The 26,998-nt window shown below is 41.7% G+C and overlaps 2 protein-coding genes across 5 annotated transcripts in view; both read left to right on the forward strand.

Annotated features, from left to right (window-relative positions):
* The first annotated feature begins 5,353 nt into the window (after window positions 1-5,353).
* hsf5 (heat shock transcription factor family member 5) lies at window positions 5,354-8,469 on the forward strand. Of its 4 annotated transcripts, none has more exons than XM_004076599.5 (6): window positions 5,354-5,494; window positions 5,808-6,285; window positions 6,361-6,645; window positions 7,335-7,417; window positions 7,517-7,813; window positions 7,972-8,469. In XM_004076599.5, exons 2-6 carry the CDS (start codon window positions 5,826-5,828, stop codon window positions 8,029-8,031), a joined length of 1,185 nt encoding a protein of 394 aa, XP_004076647.1. In that variant the 5' UTR covers window positions 5,354-5,494; window positions 5,808-5,825; the 3' UTR covers window positions 8,032-8,469. The 4 variants fall into 4 exon arrangements, with proteins under 4 accessions (XP_004076647.1, XP_078786494.1, XP_078786495.1 ...); XM_078930368.1 differs by having other exon boundaries at window positions 5,376-5,494; window positions 5,878-6,285; XM_078930369.1 differs by lacking the exon at window positions 5,354-5,494 and adding an exon at window positions 5,623-5,754 and having other exon boundaries at window positions 5,878-6,285.
* A 509-nt stretch (window positions 8,470-8,978) lies between these two features.
* rnf43 (ring finger protein 43) overlaps window positions 8,979-26,998 on the forward strand; it is a 98,063-nt gene continuing 80,043 nt past the window's right edge. Inside the window, exon 1 of the mRNA XM_023962313.2 lies at window positions 8,979-10,218. Within this exon, the coding sequence (XP_023818081.1) occupies window positions 9,997-10,218 (222 nt within the window). The 5' untranslated portion in view covers window positions 8,979-9,996. The remainder of the gene's footprint in view (window positions 10,219-26,998) is intronic.

Raw genomic sequence — 26,998 nt, forward strand, 5'->3', positions numbered from 1 at the left:
TAGGACCCTTAGAGCTCCCTGTTTTCTGCCTGAATAAAATCCTATAATATAACCATAAAAAAATATCTTTAAGGTTTTTATTTAATATTTAAAATTATCTGTGCTTTTTGAGTAAAAAAACAAATTGAAAACCAGAAACGGTATTTTAATTAATGTAATTTGGTAAAAGTTTTTAGTAGGATTTTATATCATTGGCTTTAAAAAAAGAAAAAAAAACAATATTCCTTCATTGTCTGATAGCCAAAAGCAAACAGAGCAAGTTATTCTATAAATTGAGTATAACAGGATTTTTGGCGCTTTTCTACTCCTAGGTGAAAGTAGCTATCAAGATGCAATAAAAATGTACTTTCTAGAGCTCCATTGTGAGAAGTGGGCTATTACTTGTTGTACCAAAAGCCAATATTTATAGTTAACAAAACGTGTCCACAGGGACAAACGCAGCAGTTTTACAGAAATGGGCTATAAATTGTGGGATGGCTACGTTTCATTTTCTTATTCATTTTATACAAGCCTTCTTTTCTTGAGATTACGTGAATTTTGATTTTCTGACTGGCGAAAACAAAAAACGTAGCGGATATTTGCTATGTTTTTTTGGTTCAAAATCCCACAAAATGATCTTTTGTGGGCTAATCTTTATTTTGATAACATTTCTAGAGAGAAATATTCCCTTTACTTTCATAATATGTTTTCATTTTGGAAACAGGGTTCGTAGTATGTTTGTTTCCTTCAACTTTTCCACAAAAATGTATTGAAATCGTGGAATAACAACGTTTTTTATCATTCATATCTGCAGACTTACACGGGGGTCACGTGACTACTACGTTTCTCTTTTGACTGTGGATAATGCTCTAAAATACAATAGATTCATTCATTTTTTCACTCATCTTCTTCCGTTTATTCCCTTTCGGAGTCACGAGGCTGCCGGAGCCTATCCCAGTCACTGTGGGTGAAGGCAGGGGACACCCTGGACAGGTCACTATTCTGTCTCAGGGTAGAGTGTCCACAACCACACACCCACGCACTCTCACATTCACACCTAGGGGCAATTTAGATTAACCAATTAACGCTCAACCATAATGTCAGATTTTGGATGGTAAGCTGTGGTACAGGTCTTCTTTATTCCCATCCACTGACTCAAGAACTGAATCACCTCAGACTCAAATTGTCACCCTTGAAGAACCTCTGGTATTCCAGCACATAGTCCTCAAACAAACAATGAACCACAGTCTGCGCAGTCTGGTTGGGCAGAGCATAGAGATTCACAAATTTTGTGAAATAATCCTTCATTACCAAAACATACTTGTTGTCCCTGACGGTCACCAGAAGCTCTAAGATGGCCCATTCACTTTGAAATGTGTCAGGAGAATTATTTAGACCCATGGGCATGGCACGACACTGATACTGCCTGTTGTGAAAGCTGTTTTCTCCCGATCTTCCTCAGCCACTTCAACCTGCCAGTAACCTGCCATTAGAAAAATCCACCATGCTGAACCACATGGAACCGGATGGCGCATCCAGGCTGTCATCCACTCTTGGCAGCAGGTGCGAGTCTTTGATCGTGATGGAATTTGAGCGACGGTAATCTATGCAAACATGCCACTGGCCTCCCTTTTTCCTCGACTAGCACCACAGGAGAAGCACAGGGACTGCAGCTCTCCTCAGCCAACCCATCAGCTAGTAGGTTTGACATTTTCTATTTAATTTCAACTTGTTTACTAGGAGAAGCCCTGTACGCACGCTGTGTAGCCTGTACCAATATGATGTTTGACCATCATGCAGCGTCCCAGATCTCTGTCAGAGGAACAGAAGAGAGAGCAAAATCTCCCCAAAAGGGCAGAAAAATTAGCTTTCTGCTGTTCAGTAACTAGGGAATCTTCCAGAGTGAACAGCATAGCTGCTTGTGGGACTGAACAACATTTACTGTTACAGCTGTGGCTGTATTTGGTTTGGATTTCTTTTTGTTCTGTGTGTTGCGTATTTTCTTTCTTTATCAGAGTGGGACTTCTGTTATTTTTTGGATCTTTGTGTGTTTGTCTGATTATTTTCAGGTGTGGTGCTGGAAAGGGTGTGGCCTCCATTTGGACCCCAAGCTGATGGAGGCAGCCTTTAAAAGCACCATTTGAACCTCCAGCCTGTGAGAAGGGAGCCTTGCTGAAACCTGTCTCCACTGCAGCGTGGTGCTCTTCCCCACCTGTTTTGTTGTGTGTTACACCTTGTAGTTTTGTGCTGTGTGCTCACTGTGTGTAGTCATTTGTTTATATATGTTTTAAGTGAAGTTGTAGGGGTTAACTGTCATTTTATTTCACACATGTTTTCTCCTGTTTGTTAGTCTTGGGAGGTTAGTGTTTTGTCCTTGGTTATTTTTTTATTTTTTCCTTTTTCTTTCATTTAAAGGTAAGGTTACACATTTCAGTTGGGAGGGATTTTGTTTGTTATTTTGGCCTTGGTTCACCCTGAAACCTTTTTGCTTCATTTTTAAGTTATTGTTGGTTTGGTATTTATTAATTGGTGAATACATTTGTTATTTTGTACCGAGACAATCTTTTGGTGTTTGGTTATTATTTTAAGTCTAGGTAAAAACATTCACTTTCATCTTGTACTCCTCTGGGTCCCCCAAGACATCAAAAAGGGGCGTAACATTACTACAGAGACAGACAGAGGGCCGACCTCAGTTGGAGTCAATGCGTACAACTCACCCAAACGTAGTCCCTGTTTCAACTCAACAGTGTTACCTGTAAGGTTAAGCAATTGAATTGGTAAGTAGTTAACACCACCCAGTGAGGGCCCTTGGGCAAAGCTACTGCATACCTGCATGAATGATCCCGGTGATGGTCAGAGGGACCGTAGGCTTGAACTGGCAGTCACGCCTCTACCATCACAAAGTATGAAGGAAGAGTGAATGAACAATGGACACATTGCAAGCGCTTTTGAGCGTCTGGAAAAGCGCAGATAAATCCAATCTATTATTGTTAAGGACCCAGGCAACAGAAACTCCCTCTTTGACCCCCGTCACTGAATGCGCCGCCACCAATCCACTCTTTTCTGAAATATTGGGCTTTAAATAACCTTCAAAATCTAAGGACAACACAATTTAATATTGAACGGATTGTTTTTTTTTTATTTTTTATTGTTGTAACAGTTTACCTTTTTTTTTAATAAGTTAATTAGATGTACAAATGAGATTTTCATAGAAAATGTCAAAATGTGTTTCTACTTAAATTTGATAAGTCATTTTCTTAAAACATTGAGATTGTAATTGCTTTTAAACAAATGATTTTGTCACAAGAACAGGTAGACGGCTGGATCCAAGTGCAGCAGGTTTATTAGCTCAGCTCTGCCCATTCTCCACCCATTTTAAGTTCTTACTCAGGATTTGACGGTAGATGGTTCCGCCCATCCTCTCATCAACACAATAAAATAGCCCTGTGCAGAAAAATACCCCATAGCATGATGTTTCCCCCTCCATGCTTGGCAGTGGTTAAGGTGTTCTTGGCGTAACAGGCAGAGTTTCTCTTCCTGCAAACATGACAGGTTGAGTTGATGTCAAAGAGCTCCATGTTGGTCTAATCTGAACACAGCTCCTTCTACCAATCAATCAAGGTTGTTCATTGGTAAACTTCAAGCAGGTCTGCACATGTGCCTTCTTAAACAGGATGACTTTGTAAGCAGAGATGTTAATTGTGGTTTACAGTATTACCAATGGTTTTCTTGGCGACTGTGGTCCCAAACAAGTGAGATCTTTGTTGGGACCACAGACCTAAAGGTGGATCGATGGTCTTGTTCTGTGTTTTGTCCCAATTGCACCAACAGTTGTGACCTTAACCTCCAGCTTCTTGCTGATTGTTTTGTCGTCCATTCTGGTCTTGTGCTGGTCTACAGTCTTCTCCCTTAAAGCCTTCTGCTCCATGTTGGAGAGTTTGGACTCTGACTGATGTGCTGATTTTGTGGACAGGTGTCATTTTGTACAGGTGGATAGTTCATACAAGTATCTTCAGTTCATGTGTCAGGCTGATTAGGAGAGTAGTCTGTGTGAACCAGAACTCTTAATAGTTAATAGGGGATTAAATACTTAAAGTATTTCCCTCAGTGAAATGCAAATAAATGTATATACATTCTTTAAAGTCAATTTCTTGACCTTCTATTTCTCGTTATACAAATGAACCTACCATTAAGATGAAAAACTGTCAAATACCTATTTCCTTCACTGTAGCAAAAAGATGAAAGTTAGTGTGACAAACTTATTCCTTTCGGAACATCAGCTCCTAAAGCTGTCTGACACCAGAGTCCGAAGAGAGTATTTTAATCCATCTAATTATATATCAGCATATATAATGCAGCAAGTATTTAACATCAACTTTCCATAAATTAGTATCATAATCTGAAAACAATAACATTCCATGTTCTGGATGAGTTAACAAAATAATTAAAGACTAAATGACTAAATAAATAAATAAAACAAACATAATAATTATTTAAAAATAGACAAATACGACTGAGTTAAAGACCCTCTCCAATGAAAATTGTATTTTTAACATGTTCTTGTGTCATTTTCCTGATGATGGAGGTCATATAAAGAAAATTAGGATAAATCGTGGTGAATCAGGAGCAGACAAACAATGCCTGTATCTGTGACGTAGGTGCTAAAGTGTGAGAGCCAACCCATCCTGGTCTGCTCCATTTTGATGCATCCATTTGCAGACGACTAGATCCATGTAGGTCTATGTATTCCGCATCTGAGCTGGTATGAGGATCAAACCTATACAGCAGGATGGCTCTGACATTTCTCAATATTTTTGTTGCACAGCTAATGTTAGGTTGGGTTATAAGGGACTGGAAGTTAATGGGAGTATGTTTAAACAAGGAGATGATGGGAAATGAGGAAGGGCTTACTGCCCCCAACTTAGAGGTGAATTTCTAATGAACTGCTGCCGCTCTCCACAAACTTTGTCCTAAAAAACCAACAAAAGATTTTGGCTAAAAATGTCATAATCATCATTAAAAGATTTTACAATAATCAAATAATAATTACAATATAGTTGGTGATAATGAAAATAGTGACGAGACCTGTATGTCCTAATGATTAATTCTAGAAGTGTAGAAGGGGACAGTTATAGATTTTTAAAAATACACGTAAAAGAAAAAAGATTTTTCAGAAATAGATCTACCAACAGCTGATGGACAGAATTGTGGCATCGAGATATATCTATATATATCTTTTTAGCATGTTTCTGGGAGACATTTTAAGTTTAGTGAGAAGTTATTAAAACCTTTTTTTGAAACTGCTTTTTCACGGGACGCGTAGATGTTTAATTCTGACTCTAATACATTATCATTCATCTGAAACGTTTGGTGTACTTTTTATGATGAATCAAACCCATCAGTCAGTGAATTAGTGAAAAAATCCGTTAAAATAACAGTAGCTTGATGAAGCAGTAACTAACAGTCCTGCAGGAAAACGTTCCAACAGTTGAACGGTTTCCAGAGCAGCGATCAGGTGATTCTTTTCACTCCTTTTACATTCATTTTTATCAAATATTCTCACACCATAGATTCATCTACAATAATATTTATATTTGTTTTAAAATAGCAGAGGGTTAAATATGTGTGCTAGCTAAAAATGCTAACCGCTAAGTGCACGTTAGCGCCGTCAGGAGGGATTTAAAATGTTTCAAAGTTAATATTTAAAAAAAGATGGTTTAGATCGTGTTTTAATTTAGTTTCTTAATTATCAGCACGTTATTGAAACCACATGAGGTATCTGTATGTTATTTGAGCCGCATGGTAACGCGTGTTTTTTTATCCTCTAGACTATAAAGACTACAAACATGGACGAACACCGTTCCCTCCCTGATTCCATCAACCCCAATTATTTTCCAGCGAAACTCTGGAGTCTGGTGAACGACCCGGGAAATGAAGCCGTCTGCTGGGACAGCAGCGGCCAGATAATCATCATCAACCAGCAGCTCCTGGAGAGCCAGGTCCTGGCGTCCGGAGCCGCCCCCTACGCCGGCGCCTTCAAGACCACCAACTTCTCCAGCTTCGTCCGCCAGCTCAACCTGTACGGCTTCAGGAAGGTGGATCCCATGAGCCACGTGAAGCAGCAGGAGAGCGCCTTCTGTCATTATTTTTACAGCGCAAACTTTCAGCAAAACCGACCGGACCTGGTTGCGAGTCTCAGGAGGTTCACTGTGGGGAATAAAGCCAAGCTCCACGCCGGCGTGGAAGTGAAGACCCGGCTTCCCAGTCGACCTGGAGTGCGGGGAGGAGGTCAGCACGTGACCAAAGGTCAGAGAGCTCCATGAGTCATTCAGAAAAGAAACATCTACAGACTCCTGATGGTCATTGGTGTTTGGTTTGTAGAAAGCCTGTCCCTGCTCAGATCCGCCCAGCAGCTCCTGACCTTCTCACACAATTCTAGTCCAAGCCCGCCGCCCAAACAATACAGCGGAACGCCGATGCCACCAAAGTGCATGAAAAGGGTTTACTCTGCAGGTCTCTCCTCACCAGCTGACGCTGCAGGGACCTTGAACCCCTCCTGCACAGGTGTGCCTTCACCTGGCAAACTCCTGCACCATCATCAGGGTTTACTGACTCCAGCAAACCATGCTGGGAATGGCCTTTATCAACCTGGTTACTATCGGCCAGGTAAGGATGACACGCCAAAGACAGAAAAACTACAGACAGTCCCACTCAGGTCATCATTTGATGTATTGTCAAAGCGTTCTTAGAGGTATTTTAATTATGATTATGCCACTTTTAGCCGAAACCCCAAAACCTGTGTGGTTTTCTATAACATAGTATCTGCAGAGCAGCAGCAGTAGTTTATTAGAAATTCGCCTTTGAGTCGTGGCCGGGACAGTTGGCGCAGAGCAAGCCCCGCCCCACTTCCTGTCCCCCAACTGTTTCCATGCACTGGCTTTCAGTCTCTAACAACCCCAACCTAACACTACTGGTGCAACAGAAATGGTGAGCAATATTGCCGCTACCCAGTCGTACAGTTTTGATCCAGATTCCAGGTCAGACGAGGAAAACAAAGACCTACATGGATCTATTCGTCTACAAGTGGATGCATCATGGAGCGGAGCCGGGAGCTTGTGGCCTGCTGATTGTAGCTTCCATATCACTGCTTCGATCTTTTTTTCTTTTATGTCTGCTCCTGATTCACAATGACTTGAATAAAGAAATACTCAGAAATGTAATTATACACTTAATTTTATTTATATATGTCCTACATGATCAGAAAAATGCCATAAGAACATAGTCAAAACACTATTTTGATCAGAGTGGAACTGTTTAAAGACCTTTAATCTGACCTTTTCTTCTTATTTCTTGAGTTTGCCGCTGCTGCCACCCAGTCACCTCACCCCAAATACTGGGTCTTCAAACTGGGTTGTACTCCCCAAAAAACTATTACCAGGTACTGGAGGTCCAAACCCAAAAACTGTTGGATTCTGTGCATTGTTTACTCTGAACCAGCTTGTGCGCTAATAAAAATGTTTTATTTCCCCATTTTTAGGCTGGGTTTCCTGTAAAGAAAGCAAACACCAAAGGTTTAGAAGAAAAGGAGAACCAGGACGCAAAGATCTGTGACGTTAACTTGGACAAAGTTTTCCAAATTGCAGATGAGGTGATGCAGTCTTTCCCCAGCCCTCGTCTGGCTCCGGTTAAGACCCCTGTTGTTGTTTTGGCCCCTTCCTCCACCACAACAGCTGCTTTAGCAGCAAATGCATCCAGCAGCTCTGTGTTCAAACAGGAGGAAGCGTCTCCGCCCTCCCGCCTTCAGCAAACACCCAAGAGCGAGGAGGTTTTTCAGGTAGGCATCTGTAGCATCATCAGAAAGAAAAAGGCTTTCAGTAAATCTCCTTGTAATGTTACATCTGCTTAATGTGTGTTTATACAGTTTTAATTTATTGTACAGTCACAACATTATGTTTTTGCTCTAAATTGATCTCTTTTGTGTTTCTCTGAAAGGCTCTCGCTGGTCCTGCACCAGAAGAAGAAACCATAAACGTTGAGGTTTGCAACTCTTGAAGTAACTGCATTTCTTTGGTGACATCCTATCCCATCTCCTGTTTAGATCACAGCTTATTGATTAATTTTGGCTCAACAATTTGATTGGAGTTTTCCTATGACTTCACTTTTATGCATAATTACATCAGTCTGTTTCTACATATTTATTATTTGTTTATTTCTCCCACAAAGTTGTTACACTCTGTTCCAAATGCACATTAATGGTTGTGTAAATTCATCTCAATGGCACATTTTTAAGCTGTATTTTCTCATTTTAATCTTCTTGCAGTTTAAAAATGAATTGTAATTAGTTTCAAAAGGTGATTTGTTGGATGTTATAGTTTGTGAAAATATTGTTCCTCTACGAATTGTTTTCCTTGAGGTTTATCATTTCGCCTCCGGATTTGATAACTATTATAAAACATGTTGAAATGATTTGAAAATAAAACGTAAAATACATATTTCGGTTTATGTGTGACCGTTGCATGTCCATGTTTGGCCGCTAGGCGGAGCCTCTCAACCGTTTTCGGACGCGCAGCCTCTTCACAGCTCCGCCCAGCCTGCCTTAAAGTGTTGCGTTTGAGTGTACTCGGAAGCGGCGAACCTTTACCACATTTGGTTAATTATTCGGTTCTTAGAAAAAAAAAACAGCGGTCTTGCTTTGAAATGTATTTACAATGATAACTATAGAAATGGGAAAAGTTAAAGTATTATAAAGGTGGAATAAAGCTCCCAAGTACGTAAAAGCACATTTGCAACATTATTATACTGTATACGCGTTTTATGCATTGTGATTTATTTATTATATTTGGTCTTACGTGTCTTTATACAAATAGTTAACCTGATTTTTGTCATATTCAGTCATTCGATTTTCAGCGAAGTTTCCAAGAGAAGCGGGATGTCCGTTTGTACCTGAAGGCACCGGGACGACGAGCAGGTAGAGTGACAATGAGATCCCAGGGGAGCGACAGAGTCCTGGAGATAAACTTTTAAGGCGGTGTCATAACTGTACACGCCGTCTGTCCACGCTCTCGTCTTCAATCGGGAACTAAATGGAGGCTGGGGAACTTTTACATGAAACCTTCTGCACGCTTTCGTCCTCGAGCTCGTGCGCATTTTTCAATATACTGCGATTCATTTTCCGTCGGGGTTCCTTGAAGTCTCGGATCTAAGTTTTTTTCTTCAAAGCTGCACATTTTTTAGATAAAGGAGTAAGATCTTTATTTTATATAGTTTTCTATTATTAAAGGTGTTTACGCGCGGATTGAGCGCAGTTGACAGAGTTCAGTCGCGACTCTGTCTGTCTTATTACAAAGTAATAAGTGAAGCTGCGCTCGGTTTTCACTTTAAAAAGAGGGGAATGGAGTTGAAGAGGATATGCTTTGGTCGTTCTTCGTGAAAAAGCTCTTACACAACCCTCGCATGTGTTCGCCCGCGCGCCTCTGATCTGACCGGCGGCAACCTGTGGCCCGTTCTTTGAAGTTCAATTCATCGCTCCCACCGAGGATTTACCGCCGGTCTGCGGAGCCCCGGAGCCCCGGAGCCGGCCTCTGTCGACGCCTGATGCGGGAAGGGTCACGCAGCAGCACGGAGACAAACACGGTCCACAAAGCTCCCTGAACTCCTTGTTGCGCCTCGGTTCGGGTCCACCAGCCCTCACACTATGACACTGGATCCTAGCTCATTAGAGCCCGTCTTATCACGGAACATCTCCTCTTCCGAGCATTAACTCTGGTGCTGGATGGAAGTTCTGGGACCTTGGGGTTCTTCTGGAGGATCTCCGGTCCTGAAGATTTTGGATTATATCAGTAAAGTAGTCCATTCGAGGGGAAACTGAAGTGCGTGCACCTGCGCGCACGCGTCCTCGACCCCCCCCCCCCCCCATTTTTTTTTCTTCTTCTTCTTTTTTTTTTTTTTTAACCCGCAGTGCTCGCCTGCTTTGAAGTCCACCATGTGCGGCCGGGCACCGCCGCCACAGCCGAGGCCATGACCGTCCACCCGCGGCGCCTGGCCGGGCTCTGGCCGTGGCTGCTCATGGCGGCCCTGCAGGTGGTGCTGGGCCAGCCGGGCCTGGAGTCCGAGCACCCGCTCCTCCGAGCGCTCATCAAGGTGACTCTGCTGAAGCACGAGGCCACGGGGAAGCCCATCGTCGTGGAGGGACTATTCGTGGGAGGTAGCGCCGGGAAAGCGGAGGGAAGACTGATGCAGGTAAGACTCACCTGGATCAGACCTGACAGCGTCACGCGCCCAACATATCATATGTGACCAAAGCTTCCAGCTTAAATAAACAGTTTATTTCTTTTAATGAAAACACGTGGGTTCTTGGAGCAGTCTGTGTTTTTGGCGCCATGTGTTTCTTTAGAAACGGAGCACCTTTACCTGCAGATCTGGAAGCCTTGAGCGGTGACTGAGTTATGGTGCAGAGTAACCTGATATCACACCTCTGGCTGGGCATGTGATGACAGAATGTCTAAATTCCTTCAACAATAGTGATGACAAATGCCTTATTAAGCCTACTTTGTTTTAGATTTGAACTTTGGAAAACATGTCAGGCGGAGGAGGTTTTCCAGGGCCACACAGCTTTGTTTTGGAGCAACTCATTTTTTGGAGTTCACCTAACATCTAGGTGGGGTGAACTCTAGATATAAACCCACAGTTTTTCAGAATGTGGTGGATTAAAGTTCTGGGGCCACAAAGCTGGCCTTGTGTGGATTTGTTTGCGGTCTCCAAAGAAACGAGGCCCCCAGATATGAGAGGCTGTGAGATCTCGTCTCCCTTCACTCATCAGGTGTGGCTGTGTTTGTGAATGGTAAGCCTGCTGCTTTAGCTCCCCATAACCGATAAGGCTTTATGCGGCTTCTTGGAGGAGAAAGCCCAGCTTTGGGGATGGTGAAAAGCCGTCGCCGCCGCCGCCGTGCTCCCCTCCAGGTTCACGCTGTTTGTGTGTGGGATGTTGACAACATGATACACATCGCAGTTCTGCTGAGATCAAAGGCACCCTCTAGTTCACCGGGATTTCCAACTTTCTTTCAAAAAAGTCCTTCCCCCCCGCTTGCTTAAATCCTCACACGGTTTTGCAGATTGATGGGGCTTAGGGCCCAATGGAGGACAAAGACAGGCTGCTGTTTCCCTAAAGGTGTGAAGGAAGGTTCAGCATAATATTCCCATCTGTGGCCCAGTCAGCACGGCGGCAGTGTCAATCCCTCCTTCTTTTCTTCTTTCTGTTGCCTCCTGCACGGCTGCTATCGTCTGTTTTCTTGCAAGTCAGATCGCTGATTGTGGTTCGGTCCTGGACAAGGAGGGCCTAGTTTTTTTGGCAAACTCTCCTTTTCCAAGGCTGTTCTCACAAACCCGGTGTTATGCTGCAGGATTCTCTTTGTTGCAGCACAGGCCTGTTCAAACAGGTTTTTTTTCTTTCTTTTTTGCTGCTAAAGGCAGCTTTATGGTTCAGCTTTACGTCCCCGTCTTCTAGCGGATGAAGCAGATTAAAGATGGGAACTGCCAGGGTTTCCTGACTGTGCGGTTTTGATTCCGACCCAGACTAGTATCAATCAGGTTCAGGACCCACTCCAATGAAAATGGGGTTTTTAAAATGTTCTCGTAGCATTTTGCTCACGATGGAGGTCATATAAAAACAAAATTACAATTAAAGTTGCATTTCAAAGCATTTCCTAATTCAAATCGTGGTAAATCTGGAGCAGAGGAAAAAAATGGGGTTTGAAACAAACACCACTGGGAATGCTTTTTACATTGGACTAAGAGATGATTGGAGTGGGACCTAAAGCTTCCTGCTCTGCTTCATTCTGATGCATCCAGTTTCAGACAAATAGATCCATGCACGTCTTTGTTTTCCTCGTCTGAGCTGGAATCTGGATCTAAACTGTACGACTGGATATCTCCAATATTCTCACCATTTTTGTTGCACCTGTAAAATAATTTTGGGAATGGGAAGGGCTGTAAGCTAGCTGGGGAGAGTGTAAACAGAGGTATGATGTCAACAGTCTGTGCCAACTGTCTCATCCACATCTTAGAGGCGATTTTCTGATAAACTAGTGCCGCTCTGCAGAAACTATGTCCTAAAAAACGACGCAGGTTTTTTTATCTTTTCTAAAAATGGCATAATTATAATGAAAAACCACTGGGAACGCGTGTAAAATAGTTCAAAAGGGGATGGGAGTGGGTCTGTCAGCAAGTAGCAAAACCTAACTGGGAGCGACAGAGGTCACGGTTTTCTTCAACATATCCAGGTCATGAGACTTTGGTCCTCCTCTCCCTCTGATCTATTAAACGGTGATCTCCCTGGACGTGTGCCCTGTCCTCTGAATGAACGCGTTCTTTGGAACACTGGCTGGGGTCTGGCCAGCACTGTTTGGACAAATACAGAGGAAATGCAGAGGAATTTTGACTCTGTCTCTTCCAACACGGAGCTCAGCAGCCAGAGGAGTCCAAACACTTGCTGAACCATGGAGGATTGTTGATGGATGTTCTTCAGGTCTCTGTTGAGAGAAGGAGATGAAGCTTATCCTCTTTGCAGACACGGAGTCCAATTAGAGCCTAAATAGACTGTGATTAAAGCTCCACCTATTTCCACTTAAAGTCATCTTGACTTCCTTTTTTTTCTCCCAGCGTTGTAGTTTTGGCTCTTTGTATTTGGTTTTAATTGACCTGTGAGAGCCTCTTCAGGAACATCAGCTGTAATTAAGGCCATTTACTGAACGCCAGTTAACTCTGCACCACTTCACATTCCTCCGTCTCCCTCCATGATGTCCCTAAAGGTATGGAAGGCCTCCCGACTCCCCTCTCTCTCCGTCCCAGGCTGGTGTCTGCTTGCCCCCCCCCCCCCCCCCCCCCCCCCCCCCTTTCTCCTTCAGCCCTCAGCACCGCCGTTTGGGAAGCAAGGATGGGAGGGCGGAGGGGGCACTTGGGGAAAAGCATCAAAGTGGGTCCAGTTCCGAACGTGAGCTGGGATGATTAAAAGCTGAGATTGTTTACACTGCACTTCCCATATGGGCTCTCTCCTCCCCCTCCCTTTAGATTTCCTGTCCATACTTCCTATCTCCATGGACGAGATAACAGCCTGTCCAAGGCTCCTCGGGGCTCCTGGCTGCTTTCCGATTTGCTCATCACATGTTGAGAAAGGGGAAAGAAAAAGTGACAGAAAGCTGGAGGAGTTTCATTCAAAAGTCATAAGTTCTTCATTTTTCTTATCATTTTCTTATCAGACAGTCTTTCTGATGGACTTTGAAGGGTTTTCTATAGCTTTTGAACTTATATTAATTTTTTTAAGCCTAACAGACTTTAGAGGGTCTCAAATGTGTTTTTCTGCCTTTTTTTCTAAGAGAAGACCCACTCTGATTTAAATTGTGTTGTTGGTGTTCTCAACATGTTCTCGTGACATCTTTCTTTAAAACTTTTTAAAGAAAACCTTTAAAATAGTGAACGTCAGACACAACATGGAGCTTCTGTGTAAACTGTCTTCTTCTGAAACCAATTCGTGATTTTTTTTTTTCTGTAATCCAGATTGCTTTTTGAAGTATTTGAAGTGTGGGTTTGGATTCACCATCATTAGTCCAAAAGTAGGGCTGCATGGTGATGTAGTGAGAAGTGCTCTGGCCCCACTTTTCCTTTATGTGTTCTCTTCATGTATGTGTGGGCTTTTCTCTTGGTGCTCAGTTTTCCTCCAACAGTCCAAAAACATGCTTCATAGGTTAAATGTTGACTCTAAATTGCCTCTAAGTGTGCAGGTGAGTTTGTGGCCCTGCAGCAGACTGGCGGCATGTTCAGGAACCCCTCTGTGACCCTGAAAGGGAATCAGCGGGCTCTGAAGATGGATGGGTGGATAGTCCAAAAGCCAGGTTCTGTGGTGGCTCAGTCAGTGTCATGTCATTTCCCCTTTTGTGATGGCAGCATCCATCCATGCCAAAAAATGACAGTTTGTTTCAAAGATGGGAGATTTTCGTCCAAACAAATGTTTTGCACATTCTATAGTCACAGCTGCAGGGGATGAGCTGGTCAGATCCCATCAGCGGCGTTTTGAGGAAACGGGCTCTGCCCTATTACACGGCTTCATACATGTTTGTAGGGAGAATGACACCAAACCCTCCTCTGGAAGCATCGGTACCTCCAGATCCTCAGAGCCAGGATGTCAACATCAGCCTCAACTCTTTCTGAATTTCACTGCACTTTGTACAAAGGATGTCATGTTAGGAAATGAGATGAAATCAGCATCAAACGGTGTGTAACTTTTGGTTTAAACTAGGGCTGCGCGATATGAGGAAAACTTGCGATATTGCGATAACGATATAATTTGCGGTATATAAATAAATAGAAAAATGCCAAAAACATCATTCCCATTTCATTGCAACAGTTTAATCTGATTGGTCAAAGCATAAAGGGATTTATTTGATTCGTTAAAAGCGTCAAGCTGCCATAAGATTGTTTTAACACATTTTGGGTTTACGATTTATTGCGATATTCGCAGTCTTTTGCGATATACCCATTGCAGAGCTGGATATTGCGATAACGATAAATTTGTGGTATAATGTGCAGGCCTAGTTTAAACTAAAATCCTCTGTATTGGACCAACAGATAAATCTTTTTGAGGAACCACATTCTTGTTGCTCATGTCTGGCATGCAGTCAGGGACAGTATGGATGCCATGTGAGGAGCCCCTCAAGCACGTTGAAAAGAATACTGACCCTTTTCTGGTTAAGTGCCGCCTTTTGTTGTTTTTATTCTGTACAGTATGTGGTCACCTGCTCCGCCTGCCTGTGGTTACTTTCCTAAAACGACAGTGTTTTGTTGCCTTGAAGGGCCCCTAGGTGTGTCCAGGCGGAGAGACAGGCTGCAGACTAATGGTTTCTCCTGACAAAGCTGAGGCCTGCAACACAGGAAGCAGGGGCTCACGCTGTCCTGTTCAGCATCCTCCACAAGAGATAGCCGTCAGGCTGGATCTTAGGGCACTGCAAAGAAGTGAAAGGCAGGTAGGGGAAGCAGGGCAGATCTCTTAATCCTGCTGGGCCCCCTTCTTTTTTAGTCATTAGACCAGGTCTGGAATTCTTGAAGGTTACACAACGCATTCTTGTCTCCCCTCCATGGCTTTCCCCATGCAGATAATCGGGAACGATCTCCTTTTTGCAGGGTGTAGTCTTCATTGTCACCCATACTTTATATTAAAAAATAAAATAATTTTGAGATTTAAAAGCACCCAGAAGATGAAACAGGTTCACAACAAAGTGAAGGCTTGTTTGAGTGCTTTGTCATTAGATAAAACATTATAAAAACCTGAATAGCACACACGCGGAAATTGGTGGTAAAGCACTAAGTCTCTGTGTTTGCTGTGAGCAGCTTGATTGTCTGGCTCTTTGGGAAACCACCAGCAGGAGTGAATGCACTTAGCTCTTTTAGCTTGTGTCAATACGTTGCTGTGCATCCATTACAATGGAAAGCGGTGACTCACTGAAGGCTATAAATGTACACACAAACATACATTTATCCTCCTTTCATGCCGCTGCACCTGAGCCAGGCGGGTCGGGGGTGCTTTCAAGGTCAGAATTTCAACGCATTTTTCTGCTCTCAGCCAGAAAGAAAGCCTTCTCGAACGACCTTTCCGGTTTGGCCCCGACAGCTCAGGTCATGTAAAGCACCCGTCTCATTCCAGTTGAAATCGATCCGCAGGGAGTACGGTTAACAGTCGCCCGTTCGCTCTTGAGGAATCAGTACCACGTTTGGCAGAGGCTGACCGCCGTTCCATATGGCAAGGAGAATTCCTGCTTTGCTCCTGGGAACGTCGGTGCTTTCTGTTTTGTATCATCCCTTACATGAAGGGCTGTGATTACAGGGTTGGGCTGACTAGTTACATACCTGCCCTTAGGTTTCATCATTATTATATTTTATAAATAAAACTCCTGTTATTGTGTCTGTACAGCCATGCATGGGGCTGCAAGACGCAACACGTTGGGATGTTATATAGCCGTCGTTCTGAGCGTTTTATCTTCAAAGACTGATTTTTCTTACAAATACACGTATACCAGATTGGATTGAAGGTGCACTCTTTGTTAAAGGTTCATTATTGCTAATATTTATACTGTGGTATTTCAGTCCCAAAGTCAGCTTCTAATAACTTTTCCTGTGCCTGCAATGGCAAAAGCTGACTCTTCTCCTGGGGCCAACATCACAGGCTGCAAAGTTTTTCATTTCACTGCATCTCTTGTTCTTCCCGACCCAGCACCGCAGCTTTAAATTCTTTCTCCTCACCTCCTCTGCTCCCTTCTTCAGCCCTCTCTCCCTTCTTGGCGGTTCTTTAAAAAAAGGCTGAAGTTCATCGCGCGTGCTTCAGTGTCAAGGACAAAAATGGCTGAGTGCACTCAAACTGCAGGAAGCACAGGGCTCGCTGTGAGCTTGGAAGAAAAGAGTCATCGCCATGCCACAGATAAATGCGGTTTGACAAACTACCGCCCTCTCCCCAGCTCCCTGTGTGTCCTAAAGACACAGATATAAATGTAGAGGCATTAAAATCCCACTCCGATCATCTTTTGATCTACTTCAAAAGCATTCCCAGTAGTCTTTTAATTATGATTAATCCACCCTCTCCCGCTAGCTTACAGCCCCTCACCACCCCCAGCTCACTGGTGCCATAAAAATCCAATAATAGAGCTATCCAGCCGTAGAGTTTTATGCCCAGATTCCAGCTCAGACGAGGAAAACAAAGCCGTCCATGGATCCACCTGCAGGTGGACGCATCAGAATAGAGCGGGGAGCTTGTGGCCTGCCGCTGTAGCTTCGTCACACTGAAAAGCTTTCATCCAACAACGTTTTTTGACTGTTTCTGATGTTCAACAATTTGAATATAGCAATGCTCAGAAATGGAATTTTAAGATTAATTGTCTCTATAGATGTCCTCCATCATGAGAAACATGCCACAGGAAGATGTTCAAATCCTTTTCTTTGGACTGGGTCTTTAAAAGATGAGTGCAACTGCTTGATTCTGGTGAATTTTGAAGCCGTTTAAGTTTTCTCAGCTCAAAACCGATTATTTTTGAATGGCAGATGTGCATCCGTGGAGCACAAAAGTATCTTCCTTAAAGAGACGACAGAAACACATTTTCTACTTTTCTGCCTGAACGCTTGACTCGACGAGCCACGAGAGGAAGAGGCTTTACCTGCAGGACGTCGGTTTTTGTGTGCGTTTGTGTTTGACTCCTGTGAGTCCGGGATGTGTGTTTGTGAGCAGGCACACTGGAGGCCGAGCGCCCACACTGAGATCATTTACCAAACTCTATTAGGCTAGATCAAAGTCACTTAGATCTTTTAGTGCTGCATGACTACAAGAGCCACATTGTAACCTCAGATTAAGGGGAGATAACGCCGCTTACAAAAAATGCATTATGTCTCTGCGAGTCACATGGTCATTTTTAAACAGCATGTCCTGCTTTTGACCCTTTTCCTGTTTTTCAGAAATGCTTCAGTATGGCGGTCCTCATGCTATCGCTTTCACCACCAGTGTAATTCATTAAATTAGCAGCACAGAGCAGATTATACGATGATTAACAATGATTTAGTGCTGTGATAAACAACGAGCAGAAAAGTGGGTTCATCAAAGTTTGCTGCTTTTAATTGTGTCCTTGCAGTACCGTAATGTACCCGAGACCACCCATCATGCTTTGTTAGTCCATGCATAAGTGGTGTCAGGTGGACGTGTGAGCGACTGGCATATCTGTTCACAGCGGCACCAAACAAAGACATTTTGAGGGCCATGCGGTGCCAACCTAGGTGATTGTGTTTCTTGCGGCTGCTTCACAATAAAAGTCACCTTCTTTTAAGCCGCTTGAATGGTTTCACGTAAACCAGTGGCAGTGCTGTGAGAGAAAACACAGAGGAGAATATCAAGCAGATAGAATTACAGTCAACCTGCAAATGCTCTGCCTCAAGGTAGGACAGATAAGTATTTTAAGGTCTTTATTGATGCATAATTACTTCTGCTTCTTTTTTTGCTGTTCAATTCATTCAAACATGAAACCCAAAGTGCTCAGAGTGATACTGTATGTTGGTAAGTTTACATATTTTTAGTAGATTTTTTAAAATCAGACACAAGAGTTAGCAAAAATAAAGACATGAATTAAGATAAGCAAAAGTGCAGATTAAAACTATTTTTGCCAAGAATAAAAACATAAAAAGGCATTGCTATTAAAATGTTAAAGATTTAGTAGATAGGAAGGGGAGCAAAGAACAGCCTGACTAAAACATTTGCTGCAAAGAAAACGGCCGAAACTTTCTGTTGGGGAAAATGTCTGGGAAGTTATCTAAATGTGGGTGGAGTCAGTTTCCCTGAAGGAATTTGGGTTTATTCTGCTAAACTCCAAAAAGTCTAATGTGTTTAAGTTCAAACAAAATTAAAAAAAGAATCACAGCAGGCTGTGGTGCTTACTTATACAGCATGTGATGTTAGCTTCAGCGACAGCGAATAACCTCGACCTTACCTCGTAAGGGGGCCGTGTTATTTCAGTTATGTCTACATGAAAAGCTGCGAAGGTCAAACCTGATCTCATATAAACCCAGAACTTATATTGTGAAGGTTTTAAATTGTGGCTGATTTGTTCTTTTAAAATCTCATGGAAAAAAATGTATTCTCTTTTAGTTACAATTCAGAAAGTAACACAAACGTTTTACAAATTCTTTGCACACACCTCAAAAACAATTTAGGACTTGCTGTGACAAACTGGTTTTACTTTGGGAATGTTTTGTGTGTCAAGGACATTGTCCAACCTTGGTCCAAACTGGTGGTGTCTTTTTTTAAATCCTGTAATGAAAGCTGCCTCTAGTAAGAAAAATATAATTTTTCTGGCCATTGTTGATAGATCTGTCATATTTAGACCAAAATATTCAATCAAAGAATTAGAAAGTGCCCTTTCTAGACCCTCATGAGAGTTGACTGGGGCAACATTAATGGTTCAGAATCAAACGGTGACTATTTCACCCATTTTGAAGTGGCTGAACTTAAATTTAACTTTGAATCAAGGATATTTAAGTGGGGGAGAAGAACGTTTTTGTCTCCGATCCTCATCCTGATACAGTCCTTTGAGGGTACAGACCCTTGAAAAACCAACCAGTGTTACTGAGACCCTGCTGTTGAGGACGCATTAGGACAAGCCTCCAGTCCTTCTTGTTTTTCAGAAAACCTTCTCTTGCCTACTGCTTATTACCTGAATCTGTGTGTTCTACCAATGAGAGACAGCAATGGCACGGGTAGATGGAAAAAAAGTTGCATGATGGCGCTCGTCGACACCCCTGTTCTAGGACTAATGGACCATCACTGAGCATCCCTTAAGAGTTACTTTATTAGGGACAAACAACTGTTGGATACTAGAGATGCCACAATTCTTGTTTTAAAGGCAATCTCAATGTTACACCATTGAACTGAATGAGAGGAAGAGTGAATCGTTGGATCCTTACTGCATACCAGTGTGTTTACGGTAAAAGTTTCAAGCAGATGTGTAAGGAAGATTTATTATTTATTGTTGTATTTCATTACACCAGTTTTAGCATAAGCCAACTCAACGGGTTTTCTTCTGATTTTTAATTTTATTTTTTTTGTGCTACACAAATCATAGATCTAACTAAAAAAAACGTTATCCAAACCTTCCGGTTTGAACCAATCAGTGAATCGTTGCATCCTTATTTTGCTATACTGTAATTTTTTCCTTTATTTTTCGTGCCAGCATTCTCCATGTGGTACACGTTCGAATATCATCTCCAACCTGGAAAATGCAGGAATGTGATACAAGCAGATACATTTATACAGACTCTAAGCATTGATTCCAGTTTTAAGCGTTTACTTTTAAGCTTATAGTTTTAAGCTTGTACAAAAACTTTGTACAGGTTGCTCTTGTTTAGTGTGGTTTAGCAGATCAAAAAAAGGCAGTTTGTATCGAGGGAACCGGTCATCATTTTTCATTATCCCTTCCTGGTAGGAGCTGCTCCAAGACTGTTCAAACCAGTACCTGACAGTTCTCAAGACAATATAGAGCTGAAAAAAGCTATATGTACTCTTCTTTAAGATAGCCTGTATGTGAATCCAACTCCCAGGCTTCGTTGCCTCAAAGTCTGTTATTTAAACCCCCAGATTGCAGTGCGGGAGTGAAGTAGAGCATGGCGACGTGCTTTGTTCTGGGTTCTAGGTTAAGGTTAGCACAGCATTACACCGCAGCAGCCCTGAGCGCCACTCTTGAAGACTAAAGCAGAGTTGCGTGTGGTTTGCTGTTTGGTCTGCTCACTCTGAGATTAGCAGCAGGTTGGCAGGGGATCGGGTAATGACATGTCTACCGCTTTCAGAGTCCTTGGACTGTCTGAGGCGGCACGGCGACTTGAAAGAGAGGCACACACACACGCATACTCGCAAAAGTGTGGCCCCACTTCTTCTACCAGACAAAATCTGGCCATGAAGGATACTTAAGACACAGCCTGAGACAGATATAACACATTTCGTTTGTCAAATGGCACAATTTTAGTCCCACACATAACTGAACCAAAACAGTATTTTTACCCTTAAATGTAACTTTAATAAAACAGTTTAGTAAGCCATAGGAGGAAGTGTGCTGATAGTTTTTGTAACACTTGACTCAATAATTGGCATTTATCGTTCTGTTCACTTTCTTATATCATCAATCCCCTAAAAAAAGCAAAATATTACATTTTCTTGTGCTTCAAAGTCTTTGTAAAGACATTTAGGTTTCACCTGCTTCTTTTTGCTTCCTCACACTCTTGTCTGCTACATGTAGACATGTTTGTCAAGCGTGTAGCTCAGTTTGATGTAATTCTCACATTTGTAACTTTTGACCCTGTGTTTGTGTTATTTGTTCCCCTCTTTCTACTCAATTAGAAGCTCTTTAGTGAGCTTAACGGCTGCTGTGGTGTAATTACACCATTGCTAACATATTAACATAATGCTAGCATTTCCATGTGCAGCCTTCACAGAGATGTGAGGAAATACTTGTAACTCCTTTTAGTTTGCTTTCAGTTGATAACACACAATCATATTCAAGGATCATTCAAAAGCATTAGGACCACTTTATTACTACGTTGGGTTTTTATTGTATGGACAGGAAAAAAGACCCTTCTGGTCCCTGATTTTCCTCCAGAAATCTGAAATCCCGTTTGTCTACTTTAGCTTGTTCGTCAAATAGAAACTAGCTAACTAACTAGTCCCAGAAAAGTAGTTATTTTTATCAGTTTATTTTGCTATCTTGAATATAAAGTTTCTTATTGCATTGACTTTTTAATAATGACTTAATAAGAAAACAAAAAAAAAAAACGCTGCTCTAAAAATTTAAATTGTATTCAATTGATATCATAGATGATCTTGTTTTTGGAAGCAACAAGTTTGTTTACACCCTTCTGTGTTTATGAAGAAAACGCTGCACTGTGGACATCACTTCAGTGTGTCCTGTGTGACTCAGCTTCATGTTTATAAAGCTCAAGTCCCGATCTAAGAGCCAGGAGCCGAGCCAAGTGTTGCAGTGCAATGCCAGACTTATGTGAGAGGGAGGGCGGGAGCAAAGGGGAGGCAGGCGGGGGAAGAAACCCATCCACTGCAGTTCTCTGACCTACCTCTATGCTCCCAACTTGCACTGTTTGCCTACACAGTTAACTATTACCAAAAGACTGTGTACCTTGGCTTCAGCCCAGCACTCTTACACATACTGTGGGTCATTATCAAAGGAGCCCTGCATTACAAGCCCTGGAGTCCTTCCAAAAAGGCAACAGCTGCATTTTGTGCTGGTAGACCTATCGCAGCACGAAGCTCTATCTAAGCGCTCTCTGTCTACCGTCTCCCTCATACTCCTCTTTTCTTTGCTTCAAAGACTCTTGGCATGAAACAACCCCAACTGCCCTTACCCGTCCTTGCTGATCTCTCTGTTTACAGTCTCTCCCGCTAGCTTACAACCTCTCGCACCCGTAACCTAACATTACTAGTCCAACAAAAATATAGCAATATAGGAGCTATCCAGCTCAGACGAGGAAGACAAGGACACACAAGGATCTAGTTGTCTATAAGTGGATGCATCAGAATGGAGGAGAGCAGGGAGCTTGAGACTTGCCCATTATATTTTCTACGTAACAGATATGATTTTTTTTCAAACAACATTTTTTTCATCTGCTCCTGTTTTGAATAAAGAAATACTGTACTCAGAAATCCAAATTTAAGCTACATTTTCTTTGTATACACAAGAAAAATTATACAAAAACATGTTACAAAAAAACAAAAATACAATTTTAACCGCAGTCGGACTTTAAACAGGCGTAAAAGCAAGGGAGACTCCATTTAAACAGGCTGAAGGGAGATTTTCCATGTCTCTGGAAAATCTCATCTTGGCTAAATACACTTAACCTAACGTCAAAACAATTCAGATATGAATAGGGCTGGATGATATAGAGGAGGTAATGCTGGAAACTGGCGGGTGTTCATTTCAGACCTTTCAAAATAAAGGTCTTTTGCGATAGACTCATTCCACTATTGAGAAAAAGTTATATTGCGATATATTTAACTAACGTTTTATCGCCGAGCTCTAGATATGAATGTTAAACACTGCATTTCTCCAAATGATTGTTAAAGTAAACGTTTTAGAAGCTTTATTTATCTCCCTCATTATCACAACACTCAGGTTGTGTCCGAATCTTCTACACTACTCACTGCATAGTGCACTATATAGTGCGTTTGTCAGTTTGTAGTGCTGTCAGAATCAAGTGCCCTAGAAATTTCCCAGAAGTCTCTGTGATATACTAGTGTGCATTGATGCTCACTAGATTGGCAATAGACCACAATGCATTGCGTTTAAAAATTTTTACCAAAAAAAATTATTTAAATGTATTTTTTAAAAAAACAATCAATGTTTTTATCTTCAGAAGACAGTAGACTCATAAATGCTCGTCGCAAAATAACTCATATCAATTCGATTTTAACTTTGTGAAACCGGTGACGTCATACCCGCTGTTTAAAAAGATAGGGAGCAAAATATGCGAAATTGCTTTTAAAATCCAGGGCACTACATAGTCCTATACAGCACTATATAGTGTTTAAGTAGTTAGGGCTTGGGGGGGGGGATTCGGGCATAGGATCAGTTTTTAAGCTGTAGAGTAGAAAAATATTATTTCAGTTAATTACAGACCTTTATTATGAGGAACTAGTCCACTCTCTGACAATGTAGATGTGAAAAACATTTTTATGTTATCAGACGTTGACAAAGTCATGGTTTTGCCAAAACAGTAAAAAGACAACATTGATCTTTCAACACTACCCACTATTAAACTTGTTTTAACCCGTTGTTGAGTTAAAAATCTGAAAACCACCCTGAAAAACAATCTACGTTTAAGTTACATTTCAGACTTGATTTATTTTCCCTTTAACAGATACATAGATTGCAAGAAAGTCTTTCTGTATTGGGGCTCTTATGTAACTGTCTCTGGTGAGCCTTGTGAGAACCAGAAAATCAAAATTACTTATTTAAAGATAAGAAGACGGATTCTAAGTTGAGTGTGAAATATGAGAAACCAGAGCTTGTTGATAACTGGGTCATAATTATATAACAGGAATAAATGGTGGCGCTTATCTTTGTGTTCTGGTCTTTCATGGCCGGTGACACGTTCAGTAACTACAAGCTGTGCTTTGTCTCTGCATTTTCTATTTTTTTTTAACGTGGTTCTGTTAACACACCACAAATAAAAGTCATGCCACACAACATAATATCTCATCAAAATGGAAGTTCAGCCTTTTATTTTTATGCCGTTTTTGTCACAAGGAAATCATTAAGCTCCAGATGTTTTGAACTTGTGACCACATGTGAACCAGATGTCGTAGTGTGGTCACCTCCACTTAGATGCTTGAATGCATTTTGATGCCCCCTGTTGGTTGATGCTGATAGATGGTGGGTATAATGTTGCTCTAATTTTAGATGGTGCAGAGACTGTGTGTCTGTGACACTACTGTATGTCTGTTGATCTTTTGGTTGTGTTTTCCACACAACAGAAGTCTGCAAATGTGTTTAGTGTTTTATGTCACTCATTTGATCAGGTGGCAGCTGTGTTTCGCCTGAGCTGGCTGCGTCAGCTCACATAAACACTTTAATAGTGTATTTTCAGTTTTGGATTGTGGCTCCGGAGACGGCGTGTCAACAGAACGCTCTTTGAAGCGGGCGTGTGGCTCTGAAATGCTGCACAGTGTTGTGAGATATGACACATTCCTGTCCTGGTTAATTGGAGCAGGTACATCTGGAGAAACCACCTTTCCCTCTCACTGACACTCATGTGATTTTTCTTTTTTTAAATCATAAAGACGTGCCTTAAACCCAACCGACAAAAAACGCTTCAAACTTTGAACATTTGCAGATTTTTTTCGTTCTCCATCAGGAAGTCCCGTTTTTTTTTTATAAAGTAAAGCAAAGTAGGGCGATATCTTAAAAAACTTTTTATTTAACTCTTGGGCTTATGGTTCCTTCTTTGTCATTCTACTTTTTAGGCCCAAGGAAGTCACAATAAGACTTATGTTAGTGGCACTGAAACTTAAATTCTAGACTGTAGTGTTCCCTGTGGTATTTTTAATCATGGTTATGCCGTTTTTAACCAAAATAAAAAAACCTGCGTCGTTTAATAGGACATATTTTCTGCAGAATGGCAGTAGTTCATTAGAAATTTACCTCTGTGTTGTGTCTGACCAGTATTGGACCTATCCAGGACAACGAGGACGTAGATGGATCTAGTCGTCTACAAGTGGAAACATCAGAATGGAGCGTAGCAGGGAGCTTCTGGCCTGCCAGTTCCAAAGGCATTTTTTGTCTGCTCCTCATTCCCACAATTTGGATAAAGAAATAGTCGGAAATGCAATTTTAACATTCTTTTCTTGATCTATAACCTCCATCATCAGAGATTTGCCACAGGAAAATGTTAAAAAAACACACCAAAAACACAATTTTTATCCAAGTGGGATTTTAAATAGTATTTCTAATGTTATAAAATAACAAAAAGTAGCTATAAAATAAATAATTCAAATGCTTAATTCCCCCAAATAGTAGAATTGCTAATTGGTAACGTAAAGTACTTTCCTATAAATCTCTGTTTACTGATAATATTTTTGAAAGGTACACATAATGTTTGTTCAGGCGTGATATTGGAAAGCTAGGTTTATGAAGCCACAGTAGTTGTATCCAGGTAGTTTTTAACATAAAAGTGAATCAAGCTTTATTTAAAAAAAAAAAAATCCAGATTTTTAAAAAATTAGACAATTAGGCAATCAGAGTCTAGTTAATGTAGGCATCCCAAGCGCTCTTGCATATCATCTGTACACTCCATGTGAGCACCATTTTCTCAGTCAGTAACACCTTAGTCACATAAACACGTATGGTGATTGATTGACCTACAGGTTTTTGGATTGTTCAGGCCAGTAGAGGGCTGTAGACATGAGGGGCTGCATCTTAGGCTATGAGCACACCAGGCATGTGAAACCCAATCAAGAAAGCTTTAAACGCGGGTTCTTGAAGGCACACTTAGCCCATGGTGTTCACACTGGACAAACAGGGATGGGCTTCTTCTTCTTTTTCTTTTTCTACTGTTTACTAGTGTATGTCCCCCAGCTACAGTTGGAAGAGGCTTGGAGTAAAATGTCAAAGCGTTGTAAATCTTGCAAATTTTGCTCCAGGCTTTTTTTTCCCACAGCTCTTTCCTGATAAATGAAAGACATGGTGTCATATAATTCTGGCCGGGCACAAACTACATTATTAATTTCTCCTCCATGATCAATTTTCAAATGGTTGGCAGTTCCGTCAATTAAAAGGGAAGCCATCCATATGTCACTACCAAATCTGAATTCCTGATTGGTCAAAGTTCTACCAAACGTTCTACCTGGTTCAACTTTCAACGTGCGTTCAGTGGATGTGCCTCTTGTACGTAGAGCCCGAAAACCTGAAATGAGCCTGAAATGCGCATTTACACGCGTTTACATAGACTTTTCATTTGAAGTTGCTCGAATGCACATTGCCTGTGTTTTAAACGTAGCTTCAAAGGGGTGTGTATTGCAGTTCCCTTGAGGCTCGTGCGACCACCTTAAGGAACGTCATAAAAAATGGTAAAAGTGTTTCCTGAAGTATTTTAAGAAAAATGTAATTTGCACACACTTGTGACGTACACGTGATACTGTTGTATGGTGTCCTTATGCCAAACTACAGTCATTAGTAAGATTCTTTACTGACCATACACAAATGCTTGACACACAGGGTGTACAGGTGATACTTCAGTGCTGTAGAATGTTCACACAAGCTATACTCTGATTTTCAGGCTGCAAGCAAGGGATGTGCAAAGAGTTTTTAAGTGTTGGGAATGAACTGCCTGTAGAAACAAAAAGTGCATGAACATTATTTCTCTGCAGGTTCAGCGAGTGGTCTACGACCTTGCTATTATGCATGGGCGAGCTTCGTACAGGTTTGCCCATTTTTTGCATCCATACAGCCCATATCCAGCCATAAAGGCAGTTGGGATTAAGGATTAAAACTGGATTTATGGTCATTTCTTAATCTGAGAAAGAGTCCAAACAAGTTAGAGGATCCTCAGTACTGTTGTCAATGCCTTTTTTTTAAGGATGGGTTTCTTTTTGACCCTCACTTGCTACAATCACACACTCAACACACATACTGGAACCTGTTGTCCATCATCGTAGTTAAACTGATTTGCTTGCTAACATACTCATTAACACTAAGAGGCGGCACAGTGGTGCATTGCCCGAACTGACAGATCCCCATTGCCACAGAGCCATAGTGTGAGTATGGCTAATAACAGGACCCTTCAACAGGCTCCAATGTGTGGGTGAAAGTTGTAACAGGTGTTAAATGACGGCAGCGGCACTTCATAGCTGAGAGTCACTGAGAACTTCAGAGCAATACCACACCGGCCCCAATAGGGATTAATGACATCTCTGTGCTTCGAGTGTGCACAAGTCTTGTAGTTA

The sequence above is a fragment of the Oryzias latipes genome, chromosome 14 (assembly GCF_053564925.1).
Source record: "Oryzias latipes strain Hd-rR chromosome 14, Olatipes_Hd-rR_3.1".
Classification (NCBI taxonomy): domain Eukaryota; kingdom Metazoa; phylum Chordata; class Actinopteri; order Beloniformes; family Adrianichthyidae; genus Oryzias; species Oryzias latipes.

Excerpts from the sequence above, each read along its gene's own strand:
- hsf5 (XM_004076599.5), top strand. The coding sequence starts at position 5,826 with ATGGACGAACACCGTTCCCTCCCTGATTCCATCAACCCCAATTATTTT. Across the intron at positions 6,286-6,360 it reads AGGTCAGCACGTGACCAAAG|AAAGCCTGTCCCTGCTCAGA; the intron begins GTCAGAGAGCTC and ends TTTGGTTTGTAG. Across the intron at positions 7,814-7,971 it reads AGAGCGAGGAGGTTTTTCAG|GCTCTCGCTGGTCCTGCACC; the intron begins GTAGGCATCTGT and ends TTTCTCTGAAAG.